Source organism: Lissotriton vulgaris, chromosome 10 (genome assembly GCF_964263255.1).
Source record: "Lissotriton vulgaris chromosome 10, aLisVul1.2, whole genome shotgun sequence".
Taxonomy (NCBI): domain Eukaryota; kingdom Metazoa; phylum Chordata; class Amphibia; order Caudata; family Salamandridae; genus Lissotriton; species Lissotriton vulgaris.
This window is the reverse complement of record NC_141698.1, coordinates 94288658-94316489: the sequence shown is the minus strand read 5'-3', so window position 1 is coordinate 94316489 and position 27832 is coordinate 94288658. Positions and strand designations below refer to the sequence as shown.

Below are 27832 nucleotides of genomic sequence, written 5' to 3'. Positions count from 1 at the left end.
AAACATATATTCTAAAAGTGACATCCTTTCGATTCTCTCTAGCACCTATATCGGTCACTAGGCAGTGATATTTCTGAGGGCAGAGACTCGTCACAGGGAATTTACATCCGGGTGGGAACAGGAGGAGAGAGTGTGACGTTATGGATTAGGGCAGTCTGCCACTTGGCTGTGACGTCACGCTAGAAACCTATTTCAGATTTTGATTCTATTCTGTGAAGAACCAGGAATAAAACGACGCCCCAAACCAGGAATAAAATGACGGAGCCCGCGTCTGACGGAGCTATCTATGGCCCCAGTAGAGGGCGGGCTTCATGGCGCTTGCCTGTCCTAGTCGCTCTTGTTTACTCCGGCGCCGCGAGCCTGCCTTGTGCATCCAGCAGCGAAATGAGGTTTCAGGTCTGAAGCCAGTCTGCTAGTACCGTGGACCTCTTCTGCTGTTAATACTTACACAATCAAACCTTCAGTTTTATGCACTCCGTCTGATCTGTGCCGTGTGTTCAGGAGCACATGTTTGATGGGGGTATTACCCCCCTAAGCCTGGAGCGTTACAGTAGGACTGTGGTACTCGCCTGAGATTTACATGCAGCCTCAAACATTACAACTATGTTTAATAAACAGCAAGCATTAATTTTAGGTTATTTGTAGTTAAAGAAATGAAGTAACTAGTGTCCTCTTTCACCTTAACCCTTGGAACACGTTCACTTTTAAAGGAATATGATAAAAGCTCTTTAAAATTCAAAAAGAGTTTTACATTAACATGCAGGGCGTCAATAATCCGTGCAATTAGAAGTATTTTTTGTAAAGTGATAATTTTTTAACATTATTTTTGAAACATTCATGTCTCCCAACCCCGACCACCTTACCAGGATTGAACTAAGAGGCCAATTAGTTGTTATGCGCACCCTTGGGAATGCCAGGTTGCTATAATTCATAAATGGCATTCTAATTTATGAAATCAAACCCAGGAGACGGTTGTGTACAACGCACATCCCAAAGTCTTGTATATTATTTTCCTGTAGGTGTTGCTGATATTCGTCAAGTTCCTGAGGCCAGCTGCCTGTGGACAGGTAGAGATTCTATTGCCTGTAGTTAGGGTCTCAGCATGCTTATTTTGCTGGCGAGATGGGAGTGAAAGAAGTGGGGACGTGAATGGCCAACTGTGTATTGTATACTCTTACCAGGCATTCACTCTTGTCTTGCAGCTTTCTCTCATCGCCTGCCCTCACAGGGAGTCCGGTCCTCGCGCAAGGATTTACGTGTCCCCCACAGAGACGTGCAGTGAGAGAACAGGCAGAGAGCTCTGTCCTCCAAAGCCACACAGGATCCCCAATGCCATTGCATTTTCGAGAGTTTGAGCTATTGGGATTCTAAATGAAAATGCCTTTTATTTATGCATTTTGAAAACCTGAAAGCGGTCCGTAAACAGGCCCTTTGTACTAATAGTCGGAGAAGCAAGGCTGGCAGTAACTGTGCCTCTTTTACTGCCAGCCTTGCTTCTATTAAACACAGACTATAAGTACAAAGGGCCTGTTTACGGACCGCTTTCAGGTTTTCAAAACGCATAAATAAAAGGCATTGTCATTTACAATGCCAATAGCTCAAACTCTTGCAAATGCGAGACCTATTGCATTGGAAATGCTTGTTTCATATTAAAATTGAAACATCACATCTTACCATGACGGCACCTGGAAAAACATTTAAACCCATCCTATTTTTCTGCCTGGATTTTCCTTTTTTGGAACAGTAATCACTGGTTAGTTTTCCGTGATGATAGTTGCCCTCTAGGTGCTCCATGACTTTTGTTCTTCCTGAGATTTGAAAGCAATTGCCTTGCTATTTCTTGGTACTTCTGGTACCGCTCTAACACATCAGTAAAACAGGATGTATTTTCAACCCCTTAAAGGAGCAGTGGTTATACTACTTCTCAAAAAGGTCTCACCCTGCACCCTCTATCTTGGAAAATTATCACCATATATCCTTAATTTGGTTACCACCATAAAGTTTTGAGTGAATTAAAAAAATAGTGTGAATATTTACACATTATACTTAACGGAATTGCTAAATCAGAATAGTGAGGAGTTTGAACAGTAATTCTCTTTCACGTACATGCTCCTTTGCAGGTCTTGGCTACAGACCTCTTTAGCTGTCCAGACCCCCCCAGGATATAGCGGCATGGATTAGCAAATTTAGCGGCACAAAAATGGAAATTTAGCGGCACAAATATGGAAATTTAGCAGCAATTCTGCGGCATTTTATGTGGCCATTTTTCCTACAACAAACACAGATATCTTAGTTTTTTTAGTTATTTAACAACATGAAGCTATGTATATTTGGTTTCTTTACAATGTAGACACTTTGGGGCAGATTTACAAGCCCCTTGCGCTGCTTTTACGCCGCCGTTGCGTCACTTTTGTGACGCAGCGGCGGCGCAAAAGATGCACCATGGTGCGGGGTATTTACTACGTGACGCATCTCCCAGATGACAGACATCTCTGCACGGCGCTCCGTCTCCAAGCCAGCGAATAAGGTGACCAACTGGCATTGGTGCAAATTCAGGATGGTGAGTGTAAAAATTCAGGACAAAGGGTCAAAATTCAGGACACAAATTCAAGACAGGAGCTCAAAATTCAGGACAAAACTTCAGGACAATAGGTACGTTTTACAGACACATCAGAGGTCGCGCAATAGTATATAAGTAAGCCCAGCCATTTCCAAACATATTCAACCGTTTGCAAACCTATCCATCATGTATCCTTCCATCTATCATTTCACTCATCCATCCCTTCATCCATCCTTTCACTCATCTCCATTATCCATCCACCCTTTCACCCTATCCATCTGTACACTTATCCATCCACTCTTCATCCCATCCATCCATTCACTCATCCATTCAGCCATTTACCCTTGCACCAATCCAGCCATCCTTTCACTTACTAATCCTTCCACCCATCCACTATTTTAGTCATCCATCCATCCTCCCTTTCTCTCTCCATCGACCCTTTCACTTAGCCATCCTTCCTTCCATCCATCCTTTCACCCACCCATCATCCATCCATCCATCTGTCCTTCCCCTCATCATCCATCCTTCCCCTCATTACCCATCCATCCTTTTCCCTCATCATCCATCCATCCATCCTTTTCCCTCATCATCCATCCATCTACCCACCCACTCTTCATCCATCCTTCCCCTCATCATCCATCCATCCTTCCCCTCATCATCCATCCATCCTTTCACCCGCCCCCTCATCATCCATCCATTCCCTCATCATCCATCCATCCACCCTTCCCCTCATCATCCATCCTTTCATCCACCCCCTCATCAACCATCCATCCATCCCCTCATCATCCATTCATCCTTTCACCCACTTATCCATCCTTCCCCTCTATCCATCTCCTCATCCATCAATCCTTCCTCTCATCCATCCTTCCCCTCATCCATCCATCCTTCCCCTCATCCATCCATCCTTCCCCTCATCCATCCTTCCTTTCATCCATCATCCATCCTTCCCCTCACCCATCCATCCTTCCCCTCCATCCATCCATCCTTCCCCTCCATCCCCTCATCCATCCTTCCCCTCCATCCATCCATCCATCTCCTCATCCATCATCCTTCCACTCATCCATCTTTCCCCTCATCCATCATCCCGCTACCCTTCCACCCATACATCCAGCTATTTACATTTTCTCTCCATCCTTCCCCTCTCATCAATCCATCCATCCTCTCTCATTATCCATTTATGCAATATTTCATTCATTCATTCATTCACCCTTTCACTAATTCATCCAGCCATTCACCCATCCCTTCACTTACTTACTCGCCAACCTTTCCATATTAATTTTGAGCTGAGCCCTTTTGAGAAGAGGCCCATAAAGAACTTCACCCTCGCTGCAGGGGCCGTTCCAGGACTGGGACAGAAGCCACCCAGGGCGGAGACAGGATCCACCACAGGGGGGGGTGCAAGAGCCACCACAGGTGGGGGTGGACTGGAGCCACCACATGGGGGGACAGGAGCCATCACTGAGGGGAGGGCAGGAGCCATCACAGGAGAGGGAACAGGATCCACCAGGGTGGGCACAGGGGTGGGCATGCAGTATTCTAGTATCATCTTGGGCTCCTCGCCCCCTCCTGCACAAGACAACGAGAAGACAGGCTCTCTGTCCAAAATGCCATCCCCCACTGCGATGTACAGTACTTACAGGAGATACTCTAAGAGAACTGATTGAACTGATTGTCCTCCATACTTTGTTAATCAGTGTGGGTGCGATTGTACCATTTCTGTATTTTCTTAAATTATAGACTGCATGTTTGAAGAACCGAGGTTTGCTTACAATTTAGTGACAGTAATTACGCTCTGTGAAGAGAACCACGTGCTGCCTCGGTGTAATCAGGGGTGTAATCTGGCCGAGTCTCGGATGTTTGGGGCCCTGGGTAGAAATGGAATGTGTGAGCCCCCCTCTAAATAGCAGAGACATGACACATTCAGGGCTGTTTGCATGTGAATAGATGTCGCAGCTCCTGAACCTGCAGCCCCTCCCTCTGTCACCTTCGAAGCACCTCTTAACAGGTCATCAAGGGCTGGAGGTGTGAGGTTTGCCATCCCGCTGTGACGCTTCAATGCTGCTGAGTATCTGAGGAGCTTTGGTGCAGCATCGGAGACAGAGGCACAGGCGATAGCCACATAAAGCAGACTCCCCAGGATATAGCGAAAAATGCTGCGATTTCTACAAAAATGCCGATTTCGCAGGCATTTTTGTAAAAATCGCGGCATTTTTTAAAAAGTGCCGATTTCGCGGCAAATCGCGATATCCTGGAGGGTCTGGCTGTCTAATGGTAATAAGTCATTAGTTGAAGTTAACATAAGCATGAAAAAAGCATGGCTAAGTCAGTAGGTTTCAAAGCAGACACCTTATGGGCTTTGCAATACTTGTTCCTAATTCCCATCCTCGTTCTGACCGTCCATACAGAGTTAGAAATTATTATTATTATCTCAGATCTTGGATAACGAATTTGCTAAGTAATGTTGAATATGATATTGTTATTCCTCTCTGCATCTTGTGGTTCAAATAAAAAAGGAGACATATTGAATTGCTGCCCCATTCTCATTTGGCCCATGCTGTCCCTGCCCTTCTCTGGTACCTACTGCCCGACCCTTCGTCTGTGAAAGGGTTGGTGTCTTAAAGACATACCTTTCTAGGTTGTAGATTGCAGGTTGTTAATGCACTGCTGCAGAGACCTGTGTTATCATAGTCTGAAAATCTGTCAATCATTCTTCCATCAGATCATGAGTTCTGTCAGCAACTAGAGAGAATGACCTGTGCTACATTATAGCTATATCTACCAAGTCATTATTCAACCTCAAAAAAGTCCGCAAAAACGGCTGATGAGAAAAAATTAAATGGCTATTTTTACTCAGAGAGAGAGAGAGGCAAGAAGGGCATTCTAAATGAATTGAGGGGTCTTGAAATGATCTAGTGAGAAAGAGCAAGTGAAAAGCAGGAGCAGCCTTGCACAGTAAGAAGGTAAACAATGGAACTGCGGTGGGAGTTAGTGTTCTTCCCTATATTTAGCTCCCTCATCAACCTATACCTTCTGTAAACCAAGACTAAATTGAATGTTGCTGAGCAAAATACTCGAACTGTAGATATAAACACGCTTTTTAAAATACATTATCTGTTATACCTATTGTACTTTGACACTACAACCAACATTTCTGACTTTAGTTAGGTGACAGTCACCCAATGAAGAAATTCGCTCACCAGACCGGTAACACCACAGATTAGGAAACAAATAGCAACGGGAAGATTGGCAGGAGCCCCAGGTCCCAACGGCATTCCGCCAATACTGTGCACGATCCTGAATTCTGGAGCAATGTGTTAGAACCTGTTTTTAATATGCACTTGAAACATCCACAATTCCGGAGTCCTGGAGAGGTTCAATCATAAGCCCACTTTACAAACCAGGAGAGAGGTCTAAGCCAAAAAATACTGCTTGATAGCCCTCATAGACATTGAGGCTAAATACTATGCTGGCTTATTTAAAATGACCTAGCCACCTGGGCTTCTACGAATCACATAATTCCACCAACACAAACAGGATCCCAGCAAGGACAAGGTACAACAACAAACATCATGGCTCTAACATTACTTATGGATGCGGCGAAGCAGGGGAAGTATCCCCTGTTTTTCTGTTTCATAGACTTTTCAGCCGCCTTCGATCATGTGGATAGAACAAAACCATGGCAAAAACTAGATGGTTGGGGAATACCTCCCCCTCTTTTAGACTAGCTCAGGAACCTGCATACCAGCACCTGGATCAGGATAAAGCAAGGCGCTGGGACACACATGTCGAAAAAAAGAACCCCCTCAAAAGGGCTAAAACAAGGATGCATCCTTGTCCCGTTGTTTTTTAATCTTTTCCTAGCGTGTATTCCGGGGGAACTGGATAGGTGGACAAATCATACCCCAAAATTAGGAAATATGTCCCAATCAAATCTGTTATGCGCCAATGATTTCGTTTTGATAAGCCGGACCCCCATCGGACTTCAACACCTCTTCGCAACGGAATTCCTTAAAAATAAATTCTAATAAGACAAAAACTATGGCAGTAAACTGCTGTAACAAGAAACGCCTTAACTGGTTCCTGGATGGTCACCGCTTAGACCAAGCAGCAAGTTATAAATATGTGGGATTAATATTAGATCAAAACAACTTTTAGACCACAGATATAATCCCTGCGGAGAAAGGCGGTAATGACATGCTTAGCTATTAAACCCTTGAAGAAGCTGCTGCCGGATCTAACACTCGAAACCTTATTAAAGGTCCTGCGAGCAAAACTCCAACTACAATAACGTATGGGAGCATATTGATAAAGGAAAAGAGAGAATATAATGACCAATTCACATTGAGCAATATTCCAGCTCCACAGGTGTGCTTCCCCAGCCCAAATACAGTTGGAGTTTGGGCTACAAAAACAGTCAATTGAAAGAAGGGGAGCATACGTAAAATGCTGGCATAAAATCAAAGGAGTTGAGGAAGGATCCTTGAATCACCACCTTAGGACAGAGTTGCTTCGTCTTGAAAAATCGCTAGCTAGAGTGTACCTGCAGGAACCCGTCAAACTTCTAGGTCTGACCGACCTTTGGAGCATTACCTTGTCCCACTCCGTATTTAAAAAAGCTGTAGTAAATGTAACCCGTCTATTGTCTGTTAAAGAGGACAAAAAAAATCCAAACGATCTCATGGCTGGGTAGTGCTAAATGCGTACAAAGCCCAAGATACTCAATCTTACTTGAATATGGGAATAAAAACCATCATCAAGGAAAAGTTCTTAAAACTCAGCTTGGGGGTTGGTACAATTAACCAGTTCCTACCTCCTTGGGAGAGAAGAGGAGGCGACCAGCCTTGTAGTCTGTGTGGACGGGGAGTCATCTGCATTTGTAACAACTTAAGGAACATAAGCATAACCCTGTTAAAACCAATGTTCAGACAGCATGGAGTTGGGACCTGCAGACAAGCGGCATTGCTGTGCTTCAACCCAGAGAGAGTGCAGCTCAATTGTCGACGTACACATTTTTTTGACATAACAGCTAAGAGACTGCAAAATTCATCCATGTGGTCCATGAAACAACTACATTAGATCTTAGACGGATTAACTTTCATAGAGCAAGAGGTAGAAGATCTATTAACTGAGACTTAGCGTTAAGAATCCTTTCTTCCTTTCATCTCTTAAAAACAGCAATCTGAGGCAAAAAAACATGGTCCTTTTAATAGTGCCTCTTTATTGCAGCCGCATTGTTTGTGTTGTAAACCTGACAGAGTGCTGCTAAGATGTCGACTTACAAAATGTTTCGACATTACAGCAAAGAGGTTGAAAAAAATTACCATGTTGGCTACGGAACAACTTATAACAGAACAGCCATTACCTGAAACAATTTTTATAGGGTAAAATGGAGTACGGTTTAATAATTGAGTCTAATGATTTCTTTTTCTCCTTTCTCTTTTTAAAAAATCATCTTTAATTGGTGCCAACAATGTGGTCTTTAATATAATGCTTTTACTGTATAAGAGCAAGACGCTTTTTTATTTAAAGTTTTTAATGTATGCAATGGTTTTAATTAATCCAGCATAATAAAATAAATTCAAATTCAATGAAAAAATGCACCCAGCAGAGCAAAGTTAATCTCAGAGGGAAGGAACAAGGCCAGTATTTGTTTGGGTGGTCTTGGGTAGCCCTTTGCCATTAGCAGGAGTTTTGGAGGCCTCCTAGGGCATCATCCTGTGTAATTCTTAGACTATTTGGCTGTCTGCCTGGTTGGGGGTAGAGGCTGTATGAAAGGGCATGATCTGGGCCGAAAGGGGATCCAGCCTTGTAAGGTACCTCCTACACATCTCAAATATAATCTCATAAGAAAGCAGCTTATAAATGCATGTAAATAATTTCACCAATGACTGCTGTTGGCCAGAACATCCTTGTGAATTAACATTTCCCACTCTAATCCATTCGAAGACTGTTTGTGAGAAAGCTGCTCTTCAAGAGGCCAGTGTGTACTCATGATTAAACTGCTCCTTAATATTATTCTTACCTTAATTTATAACTGTGTACATTAATTTCAGAAATCTGTTTGACGCTTGATAAATGTGTGTGCTACAAGCCAATATGTTAAAGCTTGCTTTTAATGTTTTTCTCAAATGATTTTGTTTTTCAGAACAATGCTTTTCCCATTCCATCCTGTCTGGTTGTATGATCCTGCTCTTCTCCATCAATGGTGAGGCATCTGACTGATTCAGGTACTCAGTCTCTCTTCTGTGGTACCAGTCTGGGCCCCGCCATGGAATGCACGGCAGCGGAGTCACGTTCTAGTTCAAATTCCTTACCGCTTTCAGCACCTCAGCCTGCACAGCCTCGAAAGAAACGACCAGAAGACTTCAAACTAGGCAAAATATTAGGAGAAGGTTCTTTCTCAACAGTGAGTGTTTTGCTTGCATTTTTCTTTTTTTTGTGTTTAAGAAGTTTTTGAGTTTTCAAGTACATAAGACAAAAGAGAAAATAAGAACAACCAAAAAAGGAGCAGCAATCATAAATATATACAGCATATTACAAAATATAGATGAGCAAATATCATAGTGGTGTAATATGAGCATAACATTGAGGAGGAAAAGGAGGGAAAGAAGAGAGATAGAAAAGAGAGAAGAAAAGGAAGAAAAAAGAAGAGGAAGAAAGATTTAAAATTATGTATAAGAATATTATAGAAAAAAAGAAGAAAAGGACTAGTGTACGGGAGTAGTAGTAGAGAGATATGATGTAAAAGGTAGCCAAAAAAAATCAGATTTCATTTTTTGAGAGAGCGAAATGGAGGAAGCATTAGCAATTCTGTGCTCATCACTAATAAATTTCCACCAAGTTAATGAAGATATTTTAGAATTATCTTTCCAGGATGATAAGATAACTTTGAAGGCTAATACAATAAAAAGGTCAAATAACATGGAAATGGGAGATGAGTCATCAACATCGGGTGCAGAAGAACCTAGAAAAAAAAATTGCAACGATAATGTAAGATCACATTTAAAAAATGTTATGCAAATAGTCCAAACAGATTTCCAAAAAGATAATACATTTGAGCAATCATAAAGGTGATTTCTCAATGTGCCAGTATCGTTAGAACAAGACCAGCATACTGGAGAAGAGGATGGAGAAAACTTGGAAATACAGACAGGAGTAATAACAGCTCTATTGTAAATAAAATACAAAGATTGGGTCATACGAGCAGCAGCAGAAACTTTAAATAACTTAGACCACAATGTATCCCAAGTCGCAATAGAAAAAGAAACAGACAAGTCTGTTTCCTACGCTGTTTCAATAGGGGATTTGGATCTTTCAGTAATATTTGATAACAATAACTTCAATACAAGAGCAGCATTAGGTCTGTGTTTTGAAAATAAGGGATCTAAAGGAGAGGGTGGGGTAAGAGATGGTGTATCAGCTGGAAGGTCAAAAGTAGTAAATCGTGATTGTAAGGCATTTAAAATTATAGTATATTCATTGATGCAAGAATCAGGTAAATGGTATTTTATTTGCAGGGCATAAAAAGGAATAACAGAATTTTGGTGAAACAATTGGTGCACAAAAATAATTCCCTTCTCCTTCCAATATTTGTAATAGAATGATTTACCTTTATGTTTAAGAAATTTGTTATACCACATTGTGGACGATAAAAAACATTGAAATGGAGTGAAACCATTAGAAAATGTGTTGTATAATAGACTCTGGGAATATTTTAAAATAGGGTTATTGGATATGAAAGTGCTGTTGGACATAAAAATCACATTCTGAAAAGAAAAGTCTTTAAGTAAGGAGCGTTCAAAAACAATCCATCTGGGAATAGGGATATCAGCAAAATCATAGGATAAAGCAAAGGATTGCTTAATAAAAAAAGCCGAGTGATAGGCTTTAAAGTTTAGAAAACGCACACCACCCTCAGACTTAGAACGAATAAGTTTGGAAAGAGCAATTCGTGGATGCTTCTTGTTCCATAAAAAGTTTATACAAGTGGAGTTAATTTGAGAAAAATAAGAAATGGGATCCGAATAGGTAACCTAGATAATGTGAATAGAACATGAGGTACAATCATCATTTTAATAGTGTGTAACCTACCCCACTAGGAGAGATATGGGAGACCAAGTGAGAAGGAGTGATTGGATTTTAGAAAGTAACGCACTAAAGGTGTATCTAATTGTGGCGGACAAAGAAGTAGAGAACCAAATACCAAGATATTTAATTTTTGTGGGACACCAAGCAAAATTAGTATCATTAAACATAAATTGGTGACATATGGAATTTAAAGGTAAAACTTATGTCTTTGAAAGGTTTAGTTTATAACCAGAAATACTGGAGTACAGTCGGCTCTCATCCAAAAAAGGCGGGAGTGAGTCAATGGGGTTCGACATGTAAATTAATAGACCATCTGCATATGCAGATATTTTGGTTTCTATGGAGTTATGAGTAAAGCCAGAAATATGTGAATTAACACGGATACGCTCCAAGAAAGGTTCAAGGCCTAAAACAAATAATAAAGGGGAAAGCGGGAAGCCCTGTCGTGTACCCCTGGAAAAAGAAATACATTTGGAAAAATGGTTATTAACAAAAATACTAGCTCGCGGGCATGAGTACAATGATTTAATATAAGAAATAAAAGTAGGTCCAAAACCAAACCATTGGTGAGTTCTAAACATAAATTGCCAATTGATACGGTCAAAGGCCTTTTCGGCATCCAAAGACAATGCTGCAAGAGGAGATTTGTATTTTTTACCATATGAAATAATATTTGCAAACATACGTGCATTATCTGATGCTAATCTGCCCTTCACAAACCCTACTTGATCAGTTTTAACCAATAAAGGAAGAATGGTTTCAAGTCTGGATACAAGATTCTTGGCAAATATTTTACAATCATAATTTATTAAAGATATAGGGTGAACATTTTTGCAATGGGAGTGGTCTTTATCTGGTTTGGAAATTATAATAATTAGGGCGTCCATAAAGGAACCGGATGCTTTAGCGTCTGCAATAAAATAATTAAAAAGTGCCGAAAGTTTAGGAACAAAAATGGAGGTAAAGGTGGCGTAAAATTCAACAGAAAGACCATCCGGTCCTGGAGCTTTTGATTTTTTTTTTTAAAGATTTAATAGCATTAATTATCTCCTGAGTCGTGACCTCTTTCTAATGCAGTAAATTCATCAGAAAGAGACTGGGGAGAAGGTAGGCCAGAGAATAAGGTATCTAAATTTTGATTCGTCTGAGACGTGTCATCAGAATAAAGAGATCGATAATAATCATGAAAAACCTCTGCAATATCTTCATCTGACCACACCATTGTTTTAGTAGTCATTTAAAATGGGACCAATATTTTTACGTTCAGATTTAATTTTCAAATAATTGGCTAACATCTTACCGCTTAATTTTGACCACCATGATATTTGGATTTAATTTTAAGAAGAATATTACAGGCTTCAATTGTTGCCAATTTGTTGAGTTCAGATTTAGCCTTAATCAATTCATGGAGAGTGGAACGTGATTTAGACGTAAAATATGTATGTTCTAACAATTTAAGATGTTGTAATTGGTCAGTATATTTTTTTCTGTGTGACTCTTCTTATTCTAGACATATGAAATAGTAAAGACTCGAAAAGAGGCCTTGAAGGCCTCCCAATTATTAGAAACGGAGGTGTCCAGTGGATTATTGAAGTTAAAAAATTCATTAATAAAAGTAGTAGCTTCTTTGATGTAAACCGCGTCGGATAATAAAAAATTATTATGTTTCCAACAACTAAATTGAAGAGGTAAGTGAAAGGTCCAGTATAGCATGAACGGGTGCATGGTCAGAAATAAAAATTGATCCAATTTCTGAAGATTGAATGGATGGAAGCAGGGATTTACTAACTAAAATATAGTCAATTCTAGAGCGAGTATGATGCACATTGGAGAAAAAAATATATTCAAGTGAGTCAGGGTTACATGACTTCCAAACATCATACAATGAACGAGAAGCAATGGCCGATTGAAATGCTTTGTGAGATTTATGAGGTTTAAATTTACATTTAGATAGTCTATCAGAAAAGGGTCTAACCGTTTAACCATTGGTTAAAATCACAAGCAACAATGATATTAGGGCAGTCTATGGAAGAGAGTAGAATTTTAATGTCATTCCAAAACTTAGGGTCTGGTTTAACCGGGCCATAAATATTTAGCAAGACTAGAGTCTTGTTTTGGAGAACAACCTTTGCCATTACCCAGCGTCCATCATCATCAGTTTGTGTAGACAAAATTTGCACAGATAATGACTTGTGAAACAATATAGCAACACCCCCTTTTTTTTTTGGTAGAAGCAGGAGACTAAACAACTTGACCCACCCAATGCCTTTTCAACTTAAGTGACTCTGCATCAGTACAATGAGTTTCTTGAAGAAAAGCAACCTGAGAATCAAACTTGGATAAATGAGACAATACCGTTTGTCTTTGACGGGATTCCCAAGACCACGAACGTTCCTCGTAACAAACTTACACATAATAGAGGGATATGAGGGTAATACACAAATGGAGTTGATATACGTCAGGAATACAGCTACAAAAAAAACCCACCACAAATGAGATTCATATATGGAAAACGTCACAGAAAAACACACAGTACCAATATACACAAGCAAGAAATTCAATATATTAATCGGAGCAAAACAGATATGAAGAGACCAAGGAAAACATGGTACAGAGATAAGGAAGAAGAAAGAGAAAGAAAATGGAAAAAGAGGGAGAGAGAAAAGAGACAAAGCAGAAGAAAGAGATAAGCGACCAGATCAAGGCATAACAACCAGAACTGTAACAAAGAAAGGAAACTAAGAAAAAGGAGCCTAGTGATGCCAGAGAGCACAGACCTAAGCAGTAAGGAAATAGGAGAAAAAGGAAGCCAGAGCTTTATGAAGAGAAGAAAAACACAAATAAAGAGCGACCATTAAAAGAAGATATATTATAGATGCAAAGCAGTATTCTTAAAACATTGACAAATCAAGCATTAGTATCCATCCCAGCAGATGAGAAATCTTGAAGATAAAGTTTGAGTTTTTCCGGGTCGTCAAAGGAGCGTAATCGACCACCATGAGTAATCTTGCAGAGGCATGGATGAAGGATTTCATATTGAAGTGTCTATTTTGAGGACGTAAAGCAAGAAATTCTTTGCGACGGGCATTCGTTGCATTAGAGATATCCTGGGATATAAACAGATTGTGGCCAGACCAAATAAGACGGAGCTTAAGTTTTACAGCCTTCATCACAAGCATCAGCTCAGTAAATTCTAGAAAAAGCATGCTGATTCCACGTGGTTTAGTAGCATTAGGATTTTGACGACCTAAGCGGTGAGCTCTTTGTATATTGAGGGGACTTGCTGACACTTGAAGACCTGAAAGTTCTTGTTTTCCGGAAGTCCATAAAGGCGTAAATTATTTCTGCGATTTCGGTTTTCAAGGTCCTCAGTGTGGATTTTCAGCTTATGAATTTCCTGTTCCAGTAGAGGTATCTTTGATGGAACATCTTGCAGATCGCTAACACTTTGTTCCAGAACTTTGCTTTCCAATCCATCTCTCTTCAATCTGTTTTAACTTTTCATTTGTCGTGGACATAAATGGTTGAAGACTTCGTACTTCATCCAGTATTGAATCCAGAACAGGATTCCGGGAAGAGTGAATGGGAGAAGGCGGGTCATTTTTATGTCTTTTCGGTTTTGTCCCAGATATAGAGGATCTGGCGATGTGAGACTCAGTTGCCATTGTAGGTTGTACCAGAAAACACCAGCAGAAGGAAAAGAAAAGAATATGCAACGAATGCCACAGCATACCTCAAACCTAGTATAAGTGTACTGACCGTTATGAGCAATGTAAAATAGACTGTGAAAGAAGAAGACCTCCAAAAAGCAGAAAAAAACCACAGGTAAGTATCCTCAAAAATGAAAGGTCATAATTTTTAGACAAGAGGGATACTCAGTTTCTTAAAAATGCTGGACACTGCATGAGAGCAGCATATAAACCGGCAGAGGAAACATGCGTAGAGTCAAAAGTGGTTCAAAGTCAATAGGAAGTGCCATAAGGATGTAAATTCATTCATTGCAGTAATAGAATTGTAGTACTGAGGTAACAAAAGCGAGTGAAGCATGCAATTAGTCTGAGGGACCTCCAAAAAATAAAAATAGTCGCTGAATTACAAGTATCTTTCCTCAGGAAATGAAAGGCAGCATCAGGTGAGAGAAGAACAACTCAATTTCCTCAAATGACAGCACATTTCATGTGGAGAGAGTATATGTTGAGGCAGAGAAAAAAGATGCATGGAATGAAAAGCATCTAAAAGTAATTAACAAGTGGCAGAAGACGAAGTGAACATTGCAGCAGAAGAAAATGCTTATTGACGTTTAAAAACGGAAGCAGCAAGCATTTAAATATAGTCCGCTATGAAAAAGGCAACACTTCAGAGAAAAACGAGACGCGAGCGCAGCGACCTAAATTGGCGCTCACTCGCGTCTCTCACAGAGCCAATTTGCCGATAATAATGTTCTGTTTAGGAAACGCGTATCATTGTCTCCGAAGCGGTTGTCCGACTCACCTCATCTTCAGAAATATACTGCCGACGTTCAGCGCTCCAGGAAGGAGGATAACAGGCTCTGAAAGTATGAAGAGTTCCGCGATGCAGCGGTGCTCACGCTAGGTCCGCCATTGCCACCTCGGCGCCGTAGCCACGCCCCCTTGCCTGCATTTTTCCGATTGTTATGTCTCCAAAAATGACATGGATCAATTGTTGTAAATCACCAGAAATTAATGCGTTCTTTTAAAAAAATTTAACGTTATGTTTTTCCAAGTGGATTAAAAAACTGTCATTTTATTTTTCTTGCCTAATTAGTATACTGCTGTTGCTTGCCTTCTTTTTAGCAGACGGCAAAAATCTTTATCTAGAGGTTGAATAAAGATTGTATTTTGAAATGACAATAAATCTGAATTGTAGGTGTGATATTACCTAAAAGGCAAAATGTTAAAGGATGTAAAGAAGGAGCATTGTTTTTCAACTTGTCTGAAGGTACACATTTGCGCAATGATATATAGTGATTTGAGTGCTGCCACAACTCTGTGTGCAATAAATGGGTCTAGTGGGTGCATTAACATATAAAATATGTTTCTGGAGGTCAAAACATTTTGGTGCCAACCTTGAAATGTTAAATACAGTGCTTTCATAAAGTAATTTGGGGTCATGAGTGCCTACTGAAAGATAGTAACTTTAATTTTGGTGTTCTCTCGTGAAAATGTTGACCTCAGAAGTGATATATCTCTCCAAAAGCAATAAGAAGTAAAACCTTACTACATTCCAACTCACTATGTCAGCTAGGAATTAGTGAATCATGTACCCCTCTAGTATTGGGAAGGTCCATCAGAGCTTGGGTTGACATAAGTGTCACATGGTTTTAGTTTTGAAACTCTCGATAGTAAGACTTCTAGATGAAGGGTGACGCCTATATTGAGGCAGTCTAGAGCATTAGAAAAATGTGTAAATGTTTTAAGGTTTGTGCAGAAATCGGTAGCGGGTAGCCAGACACAGTGTGGGAAATAAGGCCTCTGCGCTCTTAAACACTTTCCATTTTATTCTGAAAAATCACCATTAAAGGTGCAGCACTGTTCCTTAGAGATATTGCTGTGCTCTTAAGCATTTGGCCCTTCTAAGAACTGTAACATCACTTCTGAAGAGGTTGTTGGGAGGCTGCTCCCTTCTGTCCTCAGAAAGTACATCTTCTTGCTGGAGCTAAGAGGCCAGCCCACCGGTGCAGTTCACCAAGGCACCCAGTGATGTTTTGTGATGGTTGTTGGTACCTAGAATGGAGGTACATCTGCAAACAGAGCCCGTCCGTTGCGGTCTGCCAGGGGCAATGCTTTGTGGGTTTGGTGAAGGCTCCTGCACGTCTTGAATCCGCATAGGTTATACAACTTTGAAGCTGTCTGCCAACACTTGAACTACATTTCCCTCAATCCTTGTTCCACTCTGTAGTAACATATGGACCATGTTCTGAGAGTTGTCATTTCTTGTGAGCAGCTAGTATAGATTCCTCATATCGCCTGCAAACTTGAGTAAGCATAAAAAAATATTTACTTAGTCTTCATCTACCGTAGCACATTTAAATTTTAGAAACCCTTGGACTCAATGTTGCTGCTTGAGTCTAAGGGTGTGTGAAGTATAATGTCTCACAACTTGGGGCCCGTTTACAATAAGGTACGGTCTGAGGCTTTCCACGCCTCATCACGGTTTCAGTTTCTACTGCCGCATTACAATGCAGGCGGTCGAAACAGAAACTAGCTGTTCATTCCAGCTGGATTGCCAGTCTGAGATCTCCATGCAATTCCAATGGACGGAGTTTCTGCTGTTCGGACAGGCTTTTCTTGTCCGGCTTTCTGACATGGAAAGCCTGGCGGAAAGTGTCATTGGGGGATTCTCGGCTCCTGGTTGGGAGCAGAGAATCCCTGCAGCATGTGGCAGGCCCTTGGCGATGCCTGCCACATGCTGCAGTGATTCACTCAAACTCCCATTTCCCTATGGGAGCTTGTGCTATGGCCGGTTTACATAGGGCCCATCAAAATTACACGTTTTTTTACAAATCTGAAATCTCTATATGAAAGACAAAGAAAAATATGCAATGAAAGATTTCTTTCCACTTGTTATTTTCCAAAAACTTGAAATCCCCATTATTTCCAATCCGTTAGATTTACCTGAGCCCCCCGTGTAGGAAGCTGGCTCTGTATATATACTATACCAAAGTAAGGTATAGTATGCACAGAGTTCAGTGGATCCCCAAAGGCTTACAGAGGTAAAAGTAGACGATACCGTACTCTCTTTTTGTGGTAGTGTGGGCGAGCAGTAAGGCTTCATCAGAGAGTAGTGTTAAGCATTTGTTGTACACACTCAGGCAAGAAATTATGTCACACACTTCTCCTTGAAGTACCACAGATTTATTTGTTGTGGCAGCCTGTGGTCTTTTACTGGGTTGGATAGCCTTGCCTCCACAGGGGAGTGATCTGAGACCACTTGGGCCACGTGTGTGGCGTCTACAAATTCCCCCAGTCCAGGGGCTTGTGTGATTAGGTTGTCCAGCCTGGCGAGACTGCCTGTCACAGCCAATAAATGTGTGTACTGCTTTGTTGCTGGGTGTTGGTGCCACCAGATGTCGCTCAATCCCATTGCCTCAAGGAATCTGCCTATTGACCGGCCTGTCTTGTGGTAGATGACCCCGAGGGGCAGCAGCAGGGGACCCAGCACCTCAAATGTTGCCAACTGTAGACCCGGTGGAGCATACACAGAGCACAGGTTAAGCTCTTCCCTTCCCATGATCCACTCAGCACTGTATATCTCCCAAGTGGGTCTGCCCATATCTGATTTTGGATAAAGGGAAAGGCGTTCCTGACCAGCACTCCCACACCCCTGGAGCCTGAAGTATATCCAGCATGGGACAACAGGGTATAGCCATGCCTGTCTAAGGCTTTACAATAGTTACCCCTCGGGTGCGTCTCCTGTAGGAGGACCACGTCTGGTGCATGTTTTTTAATAAATTTCAAGACGGTTTCCCTTTTCAATTTCCCGTTGAGCCCATTAACGTTCCAGGGCCATATTTTCACTAAGGACTGTTCTGCTGTTGTATCTGGTATATTGAAACCCTTTAGTAGGCTGGACGCTGTTGCCACCGCGGACCTGTGCGCACACTTGTTGCATAACTCAATAAATACGTACCCAACTGTAAACTTTCCCCCCAACTAGCCCCAACCGTGCTATTAAGATTGAGAAAACCCAACTGACCAACCCGCAGATCGACAATAGCCCCTGACAATTCATAACAGTTCAACTAATACCTGGGGGTGGGGTGCTCAGTCCAGCAGAACTAAGTTCAGTTAATTCGCTCTGTACCTTTTCTACCCGAGCCTTTAATAGTTCTATTGCCTCTATTAGTCTCATGGAGATGTTCTTAACCGGCTGTTTCGGTCAGACAGTCTCAGTGTCCCAGTGTTACCCATGAAGTGGGACTAGACTCGAGGATCAAATCCAGTCTCTTTAGTCTTACCTACACCTCTGTCTTGGTACTCCTTCCTCTAGGACCTCCCCGGCTGCTGGGGAGGGGGTGGGGGGGGGGGGCGAAGACCCTGGTGAAGTGGACCGGTGTTCGTGTCTTGCTTTGATCTCTCCACTTACATTACCTTGTCCTCCTCTCCATCTTTGTTCACAACCTTTTTTTCTGGCTGCCTACGCGCCAGCCCTCCAGGCCCTCTTGGGCATTCTCCATGTTTGTGCCATGTCTTCCCCTCGGCGATTACGCGTAGCCTTGCTGGAAACAGCATCATATATTTCATGTCCTTTGCTCTCACTTCTTTTTTCACCAAGTCAAAACTCCTTCTTTGCCGTTGCACTTGTTTGGAGTATTCCGGAAAGAATCGGATCACAGTGTTTTCAAATGGTAAGTCCCCTTTCGATCTGCCAGCTTGCAGTATGACGTCTTTATCCTGGTGGGTAACTGTTCTTGCAATGATAGTGCGTGGTGGGGCTCCAGGACGCGGTAGCGACACCGGTGCCCTATGTGCCCTCTCGAAGGAGAAGAATTTGGAGAGGCATCTGTAACTTGTGGGTTATCAGATCATCGATGAACAGAACCATGCTCGGCCCCTCCGCTCCCTCTGGCACCCCCACGACCCATATGTTGTTCCTTCTCGCGCGTCCCTCCTGATCCTCAAGCCGCGCCACCATGTGCGTAGCTTGTTGCGTTAACATGTGCACTTGCTCTTCCAAACGTTTGGTCTTTGACTGGAACTGGGATATCTGAGTTTCTGCTTTGGACACCTTCTCACTCAGCTTGGATAGGTCCGCCCTGATCAGGGTGACTTTTATGGAGACCGAGTCGATTTTGGGTTCTAGGGACCCTCTGACATCCTGGATCGCCTCCATGATGGCGGCCATTGAGTGCTCCACCTTCCTCCTCCCCCGCGCTTGTGGCAGGCTTCGTGATGGCGTATTTGTCCATTTTGTTAGACTGGATGTCCCTCTCTGTCGCCAGGGCTACGCAGAGGGGGGGAACCACCACCCGTGCCCTTGGTACTCTGCACTTCAAGGTTCTTCTTTTTTATTGGATTCTTAGTTTATGGCGTAGTCTTGCTCGTTGACGTGACTCCGGAATTGATTGTGGCCAATTCTGGTCCTTCAGCCACAGCTCAGCTCAGTCCTGCTGTAATCTATTCGACTAATTAGACGTTGTGAGGCATATCGCTCTGTCTGCGTCCCTGTGCGCACTGCAACCTTGCGTTTGTGTCACCTCCGTTGAGGCCTATTCTCCCTTAATGGCCGCTTGCTGTCATGTTCTCTCTTGCGTTTGTACTTTTATTCCATGCGGGCCTGTTTCGTCTGCTTCAGGAGTTGTGGGGCGGGCCTCTCATCTTCCCGGTCCGCTCCATCAATTGCAGTGGGGGAGAGGGAAGCCTCCTTCGCACTATCCCTCTTAACCCCGGCCAAGATAGTGTCCTGTGCCTTCTGGGCCCATCTCACCTCTGCTGGTCCTTCCCGGCATCGCTGTCTCAACACAAACCAGCTGCCATCTCGGCGGCAGTTGCTGTGGCTCATCTGGCTTGTGAATTAGCCACTGGGGCATCCGCTCCTTCTTGTCCTCTACTGCGAACCCAGGCGGACCAAGGTTGTGCGTCTCCTGCTAGGAGCGCCCTCGGCCGCCGGACCCCTCTATAAATCGCAGAGTCCCCCCCCACCTTCCATCCTTTATCTCTGGCTGGCAGTTCCCTCTAGGGGTCCGCCTTCGGTGCGCAGGACTCCCGCTTTCGCTTAGGCGACGGGCGCAGAAGCTTCGCTCCACGGCCCTCTTGGCCGCACCACCGGCTTGGTCTCTGTTCTTGCTGCGCCAACACTAAATTGCGATTCACCCAGTTCAGCTGGGGCCCGAGGAGGAATCCTCTTTATTTCACACGACTGTGGGCAACCAGATGCCCACCAGGGCCAGGATAATAGAATGATTTTCATGCTTGTTTCGGAGCTCCGCCAATCTGCGGCCATCTTGCTCTGGGGACAAACCATGCCCCTCATGATGTCACACACTCAAAGACTGAACTCAGACCAGTTGTTTGTATTAAAAATAATTCTTTAGTTGTAGTTTATTTTTTAGAACCAAGCAGACCTTGGTACAGGTAAATAGAATTGTACTTCTCAAGACAAATTGATCAACAAGCAAGCTGGATGAGAATGACTTTTGTTACAGGTTTGTAAAATATTTAAATACAGCTGAAATTACTTCTGGATTACTTTTGATGACTTTTTCTACTCAGTGTGATATGCCTAGATATCACACTGGTACATTTCCTAGATAAAAGGTAAGTAAAACAGTTTTCATAAAACCACAGTTTCTTATGTTTCCATTCAAACACCCTCAATACGCACGTTTTTCAGAGGAAAACAGTCAGTGCAATCCTTTGGAGTAAAATTAGGTTATCGGTTTGCAGGTAAGTAAATTGGTCTTGAGAGTTGAGTCCCTGGGCTTAGAACAAGAGTTCGTTCAGGGTCAAGGGTGCACTCAAAAAGATCCCTCAGCAGTTGGGTGCAGAGGGCTGAGGACCAATGTTAGCATTTGTCGGTTGGTGGCTGCTCACGGGTAAGCCACGGGGTTGAGGGAGCAAAGCTCCTAGGGTTAAGCTCTGGGCAGAGGGGGATCCAATTTAGCACACAAAGTTCACCCACAGCCGCACAGGGCAGCAGGGTGTTAAATCAGTGTCAGGTGCCCTGTTGTTTTCAATGGAAGATCTTTGATCGGAACAAACACTGCAGGTTCGGGCAAGGAGGCTTCCTGGAGGCGACCCCTGGTTGGAGAGGTAAGTTGGGATGCTGGAGGTTACCTGGACACTGTCGGTTGGGCCACCCAAGGCCATGAGGCATTGGGTGCAAAGGTGTCTTGAGGCGTCCGGATTACCTTACTAGCTCCGGTTGTGGTCGGGGGGACCCTCCGGATAGAGGCTGCAGGCGTCATCGGGAGGCTTGAGGTAGGTCCGGGATCACCAGGGCCCAGGTCTGGATCGGTGGAGCGACCTTCTCTTGGTGTTTGGACACTGTAGCTCGGGTCGTGGGTATCGGGTGCAGCGTGGTGCAAACTTGCTGATTCAGCCGGAGCTAGAGTCTGGTTCTTGAGCAGGTCCGGTGCTCACAGGAGACAGTCTTTGTTGGGAAGGCAGGGCAGGTCCTCCTGGTTCTGGGAGCTGCTGGCTGCAGTATACGCCGGGTGGAGGTTAGAACCTGTGGGGGCCAGTTGCTGGGAGCAGCAAATGGCTCGGTCAGCTCACAAAGGCGGCAAGCCTTTGAAGCTTCCGCTTCGTGGAGGCCTGGCACCTTTTTCACAGGATGTGCTTTGTTTCATGACCCCAAGAGTGGGAGGCTCTTGACCCGGGGGTCAAAAAGAATGCGGGGGGTAGCAGCTGGCGAGCAGCCAGTCAGCCAAGACACTAGAGTTAGGTCGTTTTTCAGGAGGGCATCTCTAAAATGCCCTCTGAGTGCCTTTGGCATTAAATCTCACTCTGACATCAGTGGGGGTTTAATGTGCTGGGAAGTTTGATACCTACGTTCTCAGAATCCAGTAAAGCCATTATGGTGCTACGGAGTTCGTAAAAACCAACTCCCAGACCATATACTCTTTATGGCTTTACTGCACTTACAATGTCTAAGAATGGACTTCGGCACTGTAGGAGTACAGGGCTCCAGTGGTATGGTGCACCCCACTAGCGGGGTGTCTTATCTATACCATAGGCAGTGGATTGTAGGTATGGCACACAGGCATGTTTGCCATGTTGACTTTTCACTTTTTCTGCACCAAAACATGCAGCCTGCAAGGGCAGTGTGTGTTTGTGTGTGTGTGAGAGGTACAGGGCCTCTAAGGGTGGCACAGTAGGTGCTGCAGTCCTTAGATTCCTTCCCTGGTTACAGTGCCCTTCGGTACCTTGTACAAGGGACTTGCATTGTGGCCAGAGAGGTGCCAAGAGGTGTTGCAAAGGTACAGTTTTAGGGAAACCACATATCCCTGGGTACCTGGTTAGTAGGAACCAGGGCACACCTAGTCATAGAGCATTAACATCAGGCAAAAAGTGGGGGCAACCATGCAAAAAGGGGCACTTTCCTACACCCAGTAGCCGAAATTCCAGGCCAGGAAAATAACGTAGATTAATCAGTGGCACTCGTAATCAAGGCCTTTCTTTATTCTCATGAATGTAATGGGCGAGTATTGGCCTTGCATATGAGTGAGAAATATCATCCAGGGCATTAAGCCCCACTCTAAGCAGACGGTATGGAGTAGCAGTGCCATACCTAATGCTGCCCTTGCGTTTCTTTTGTTTTTGCTGCTGCTGCCTGGAATAACTGTCATCCCTAAGCAGCAGCAAGTAAAATGCACCCAGTGGCTGCAAATTTGAAGAGATTCAGCAGGCAACACTGCTTTGTTGAAGTGTGGAAGTTTTACCCGACAGTGCAAAGGGCAAAGTTATGTTTTTCACAATCCTCTGCTGTCTTATAGTACAGTGAGCCACTGAGTAATTGTCAGTAGTTGTGATTAACTAAATCATCCGTTCCAGGAATCATCCTTTACAACGCAACTTTTACAACGCAGTGCCTTTACGACGCAACTTTTACAACGCAAACCATTACAACGCATTGCGCTGGGGGGCGCTCTAGGATAGGGAATAAGTTTAATTTACTATCCCTTCCCTAGTGTCCACGGGGACTGGAGTTGGAATAGTAAATTAAACTATTCACTATCCAGCACCCCAAAGCACTATGTGTTGTAAAGGTTTGCGATGTAAAAACCGTGTTGTAAAGGCATGCGTGGTAAAAGCATGCGTTGTAACGGGATTGGTGTCACTACAACGCATGCTTTTACATCGCATGCCTTTACAACGCGGTTTTTACCACGCAGTCCATTACAACGCATAATGCTTTTAGGCGCTGGATAGTGAATTATTTAATTTACTATTCCAACTCCAGTCCCCGTGGATTGCAGGGAAGGTGTTGGATAGTAAATTAAATATATTCCCTATCCTAGAGCGCCCCCCAGCGCAATGCGTTGTAATGGTATGCGTTGTAATGGTTGCGATGTAATGGTAGCGCGTTGTAAAAAATGCGTTGTAAGTGATGTTCCCCGTTGTAACGTCATACATCCATCCATTCCATCACTTTTTGTATTTCTGAGCAAGGTAAAATACAGTGGTGTACACAAAACCCAATTTAAATAAATACATTGATGATAGATATTGTTTTGCTTCTGTCACGAGAGGAATAGTAGATAGGAGGAAGGGATATTTACAGTCTAAGCTTTGGAACCCAGACCACAAACAAAGGTGCTTCCTGTGCCTGTGTCCTTTTACAAGTAGAGAAAATAATAAAAGATGAGTCGATATTTTGTTTGCATAAAGCATTGACAACTGTAGATGTTCCATGTTTATGGAGCACTACTCAAGAACCGATTTGACTAGGCTTTTTGAAATGTGAACCTTTGAACTGGAGCCCCACAGATATTTTTCAGAAGCTCCTAATTTGAAGAGCTGTGTTGTATTGTAGCATTTGGATAGCACTTAATACTCCTGTTGAGACCGCTTCACTGGCTATTTGTACTTGATGTGTAGAGTCCATGTTTATACTACAACCGTTTTGGAAAGCATTTGATGTCATGAAGCAAGCTTGTAGGTGCACATAGGCTAAAGTGAAGCAGTGGGGTGCACAGCAGATCCTCTCATTTTTAATATTCCTCCTTGTCACAGCGAGGTCTCGCTGGGAGTGAGCTTCACATTTTGGCCATCTTGTATAGAGATGAAGTAGCACCAGTGCAAACCTTTAGGAAAGGAAGGAAGGGGTAGTCAGGAGCTGGATCATCCTGCATCGAAGGATCCTTCTTATCTAGTGAGTGGGAAGCTTTGGTTAAATGAAGAAGGGTGAAGTGCCGTGAATGGTTCGGTGGACTTGCAAAGAGGCTTTAACGAGTAAGGTTTGCCGAAGGAACCTATAGTAGATTTCGAAGGTCTGAAGGTATGTCGGTGTATCAGTTGTCTGGTGGCTATATTCTTGGTTAAATAGAATTTGCTCAATACGTTGATGGCTAGCTCAACAGCTGAGTCTACTGCCATAATCTAGGAGCAACATGCTCAAGGAGGTAATATCCTACATCCGTTAAAGGATCACCCATTATGGAAAGATGCAGCTTTGAGCTTGCATGGTATATAGGTGTCTTTGGTCACTTGCTTCACTTATTGTGAAGCCTAATTTTGGCGCTTCTGCTGAAGAGGTTAATGACAGTCTGAGTTCTTCAGGCCAAAAGTGGTGAACCGAAACATATTCTGGGTTCCATTTCTGAGAATCTTTTGTTTTCAAGTCTTTGTATTGTATGATGGTAGACCTATACGAAAAATGTGGAGAAATTAACTGCGAGTACCAGAATCCAGCATGCTGGTTTTTGTAAGTTAGTACCGACTGAAGAGGCCAAACATTTAACAGGGTCCACTGGGCATTTTTGTCAAATACATAGTCTTCATGAGGATATTTCCTGAGCTAAGACCCCATCTACCACTACACCTCCAGCAGTACCTGCTCACCTAGAGTTTAATGTTTCCTCATATATGATTAAGGCTGGAGCCTGCTTCACCCATCTGAGACAAAACAAAATGGCAGGTGGGTGTGGGTACGCAATCTGTGGACTTGTCCCGAATGCATAGAACATTTGGTGATCCAGGGATTTGGGTCTTTTTTAGTTTTTTTGTGCTCAGTGGAGAACTGCTAATATATAATAGACCTGTTTTCACTAAATAAAGCCTTTGATAATGTAATGATACACAAGTAATAAAAGGATTGAGACGATGTAGTTTGCGATGGAACCTGTCGCTACAAATGCTGGAAATATCTGTAACTGAAGCTTTGCATTGTAGTCTGCCATGGTACCCCAGAATGTCTGAAATTTGATATTAGCTGGGCCTCACATGCCTCATTGGTATGGCTAAGTGTTGCTAAACCTTGGACGATTCATACCCGTCTTTCTGTCTCCGATTGTGTTGCACACTAAAATGTGTTATGCTGACTTGTCTGCTAGTTCTGTGTTTTTTGCTGCTGCTTATGTCTCCAGTGATGTAGGATGAAGGAAAGTGGAAATGGTACTTTAATGGGGCCCCACTATTAGGGGTGGGGCACGTAGTCTACTGATATATATCAGAGAAAGATATAATTTTGAAGCCACCATTGTGTACAGGAATATGTCAAAGAACAAAGGGCAAAACATTTGCTGTTTGTTATTGTTTTTTCTCAGTGTTGGCAGTTACTGAAAGCGTTTTAAAAAAAAAAAAACAATTGTGTTTAAAATACTAATTTCTCCCCGCTGACTGGCTCTCTCGTTGGCTTGCATTTTATTCAGTGCTTTCCTTCATCTTTTTGCGTTTGACCCTTCCATGGACTAAAGCATCTTTACCATCCTTTTGATTGGATGACTTTTATCCTTCTACTGCTCACATTCAGGAAACTACTTTTTCCTTTATCTTGAAGCACCTCCTTGTAGTGCATGTTTTCTTGCTCCCTCCCTGGTGTACTGCTTTCCCCTTCAAAACCACCGCTTCAGGTCCTCCATGTTAATCACTTGTCATTTGCTTACCATACTCTTCCCTGTATTTGTTTTTGTTTTTTGTGCTACTTTTTTCAGATGTGCTTTAGCGCACATTTAAGTTTATTTAGTGCTCTAAGATTGGTGTCCGCTTTTTCGGAATGATAAAGAATATAACATATTCAAAATTCGAAAAAGCAGGTCCCATTTGTTTTTCTAATGATTGTTCCTTTTCCCAATGTTTTCAGTGGTTAGACTTGGAAAACGTGCTGCTGTTTACCTATGCAGTGAGCGATAGCAGGTCTCCAACTGCTTCACCTAATGATTTTTCTTCCTTTGCTTATATATATATATTTTCTGTATTTGTCCCAGCTTAACTGGAACATCAGAAAGTGTTTTTTACTTCGGCCTTTTCATACCTACAAAAAAGCATACCAATGTCTACCTGTTTTGACTGGTCCTGCTTTTTTAAATTTTTTTTTAAACTACACATTTTGCTTATTTTCTTTTGTGAGCAGCGTTATAACCATCAAATATCAGGGAAGCAAAATGATTGCTTAAAAAAAGATTCCAACCAGTTATATTGGTTTCCATTTAAAAACCTAAGGAAAATTCAAAGAATGTTGACCACCATTGTCCTTTATTCTTTTTTTAATTTACTTGAGTGTTATGCAGGACAATAACGATATAGTAAAGTAGTTCTTGCAAGTTAGACTGCTGCATTTTTGTTTTTTTCTTAATGTCTGGATCACATTTCACCAAATTAAAACAAATTGAAATTTGGTAGGCTATTTGAAGTTTTTAGAGTTCTCTATAGTGTACACTGTTTTTATATCTTCAGTCGCACTTGATGAATATTCACCCAGATCAGCATTCTAAAAAGTTTCCTGTAATTTTTGTTCTTGTTGTAAAGAATTTGTTGGAGTTTGATCTTGGAGTGTTTGGAGGGGAGCACATTAAGAAGGGTGAAAAACAGCTTTGCCTATAGAGCGTCGTGCAGACTTAACTCTAGATCAGCAGATGCTGTCGTTGTAAGATATGACCATTTTGCCCATTATACCAGCTACTTAAACTTGGCCTTAATGTTTAAGTCTGAATGTAATTTTGTGCACCACTACTCTTATGTACATATTGTTTTTTTCATTCATGCTTTTATGTTCATTTTTAGGTTGTCTTGGCAAAAGAACTATCAACGTCACGAGAATATGCTAGTAAGTAATTGTGGTCTCTTTTTAAATGCCTATTGCAAAGCTCCCAATGTGGCAACATTTATAATATCAGTACTGTGAAGATACGGTGGAAAAAAAATCTCTCTGAGCTCAGGATAAGAATTTTTTGCAAAAAAAATGTCAGTAACGCTTATTATGAAGCACATTCCTTCTCATTAATTCGAGTAGCCATCTTAAGTTTTCCAAGAATATGTCCTAGATTGTGAGGCCACTTAACAGGATGAGAGCTGGTGGTTCATGCTTTTGCTTATGAGAAAACCAGAACATGTGTGGCTTACAAATCATATACACTAACAAAGAAAAGAAAGGCGTGCATTCTGACAGAGAAACTCACAAATGCAATCACTCATTTGATAAGTCGCTATCTGTTCTGTCAATCACTCATTCCATTACTTGCTGGTTTGTAAATATTATTGTCATATGTGGAAGTATGTTAGT

At 42.5% G+C, this 27832-nt stretch overlaps 1 protein-coding gene across 1 annotated transcript in view; it reads left to right on the top strand.

Annotated features, from left to right (window-relative positions):
• The window catches only part of PDPK1 (3-phosphoinositide dependent protein kinase 1), a 288661-nt gene that overhangs the window by 72505 nt on the left and 188324 nt on the right, over positions 1 to 27832 (top strand). The window contains exons 2-3 of the mRNA XM_086940588.1: positions 8706 to 8966; positions 27334 to 27376. Coding sequence (XP_086796714.1) covers positions 8763 to 8966; positions 27334 to 27376 — 247 coding nt within the window. The 5' untranslated portion in view covers positions 8706 to 8762. The remainder of the gene's footprint in view (positions 1 to 8705; positions 8967 to 27333; positions 27377 to 27832) is intronic.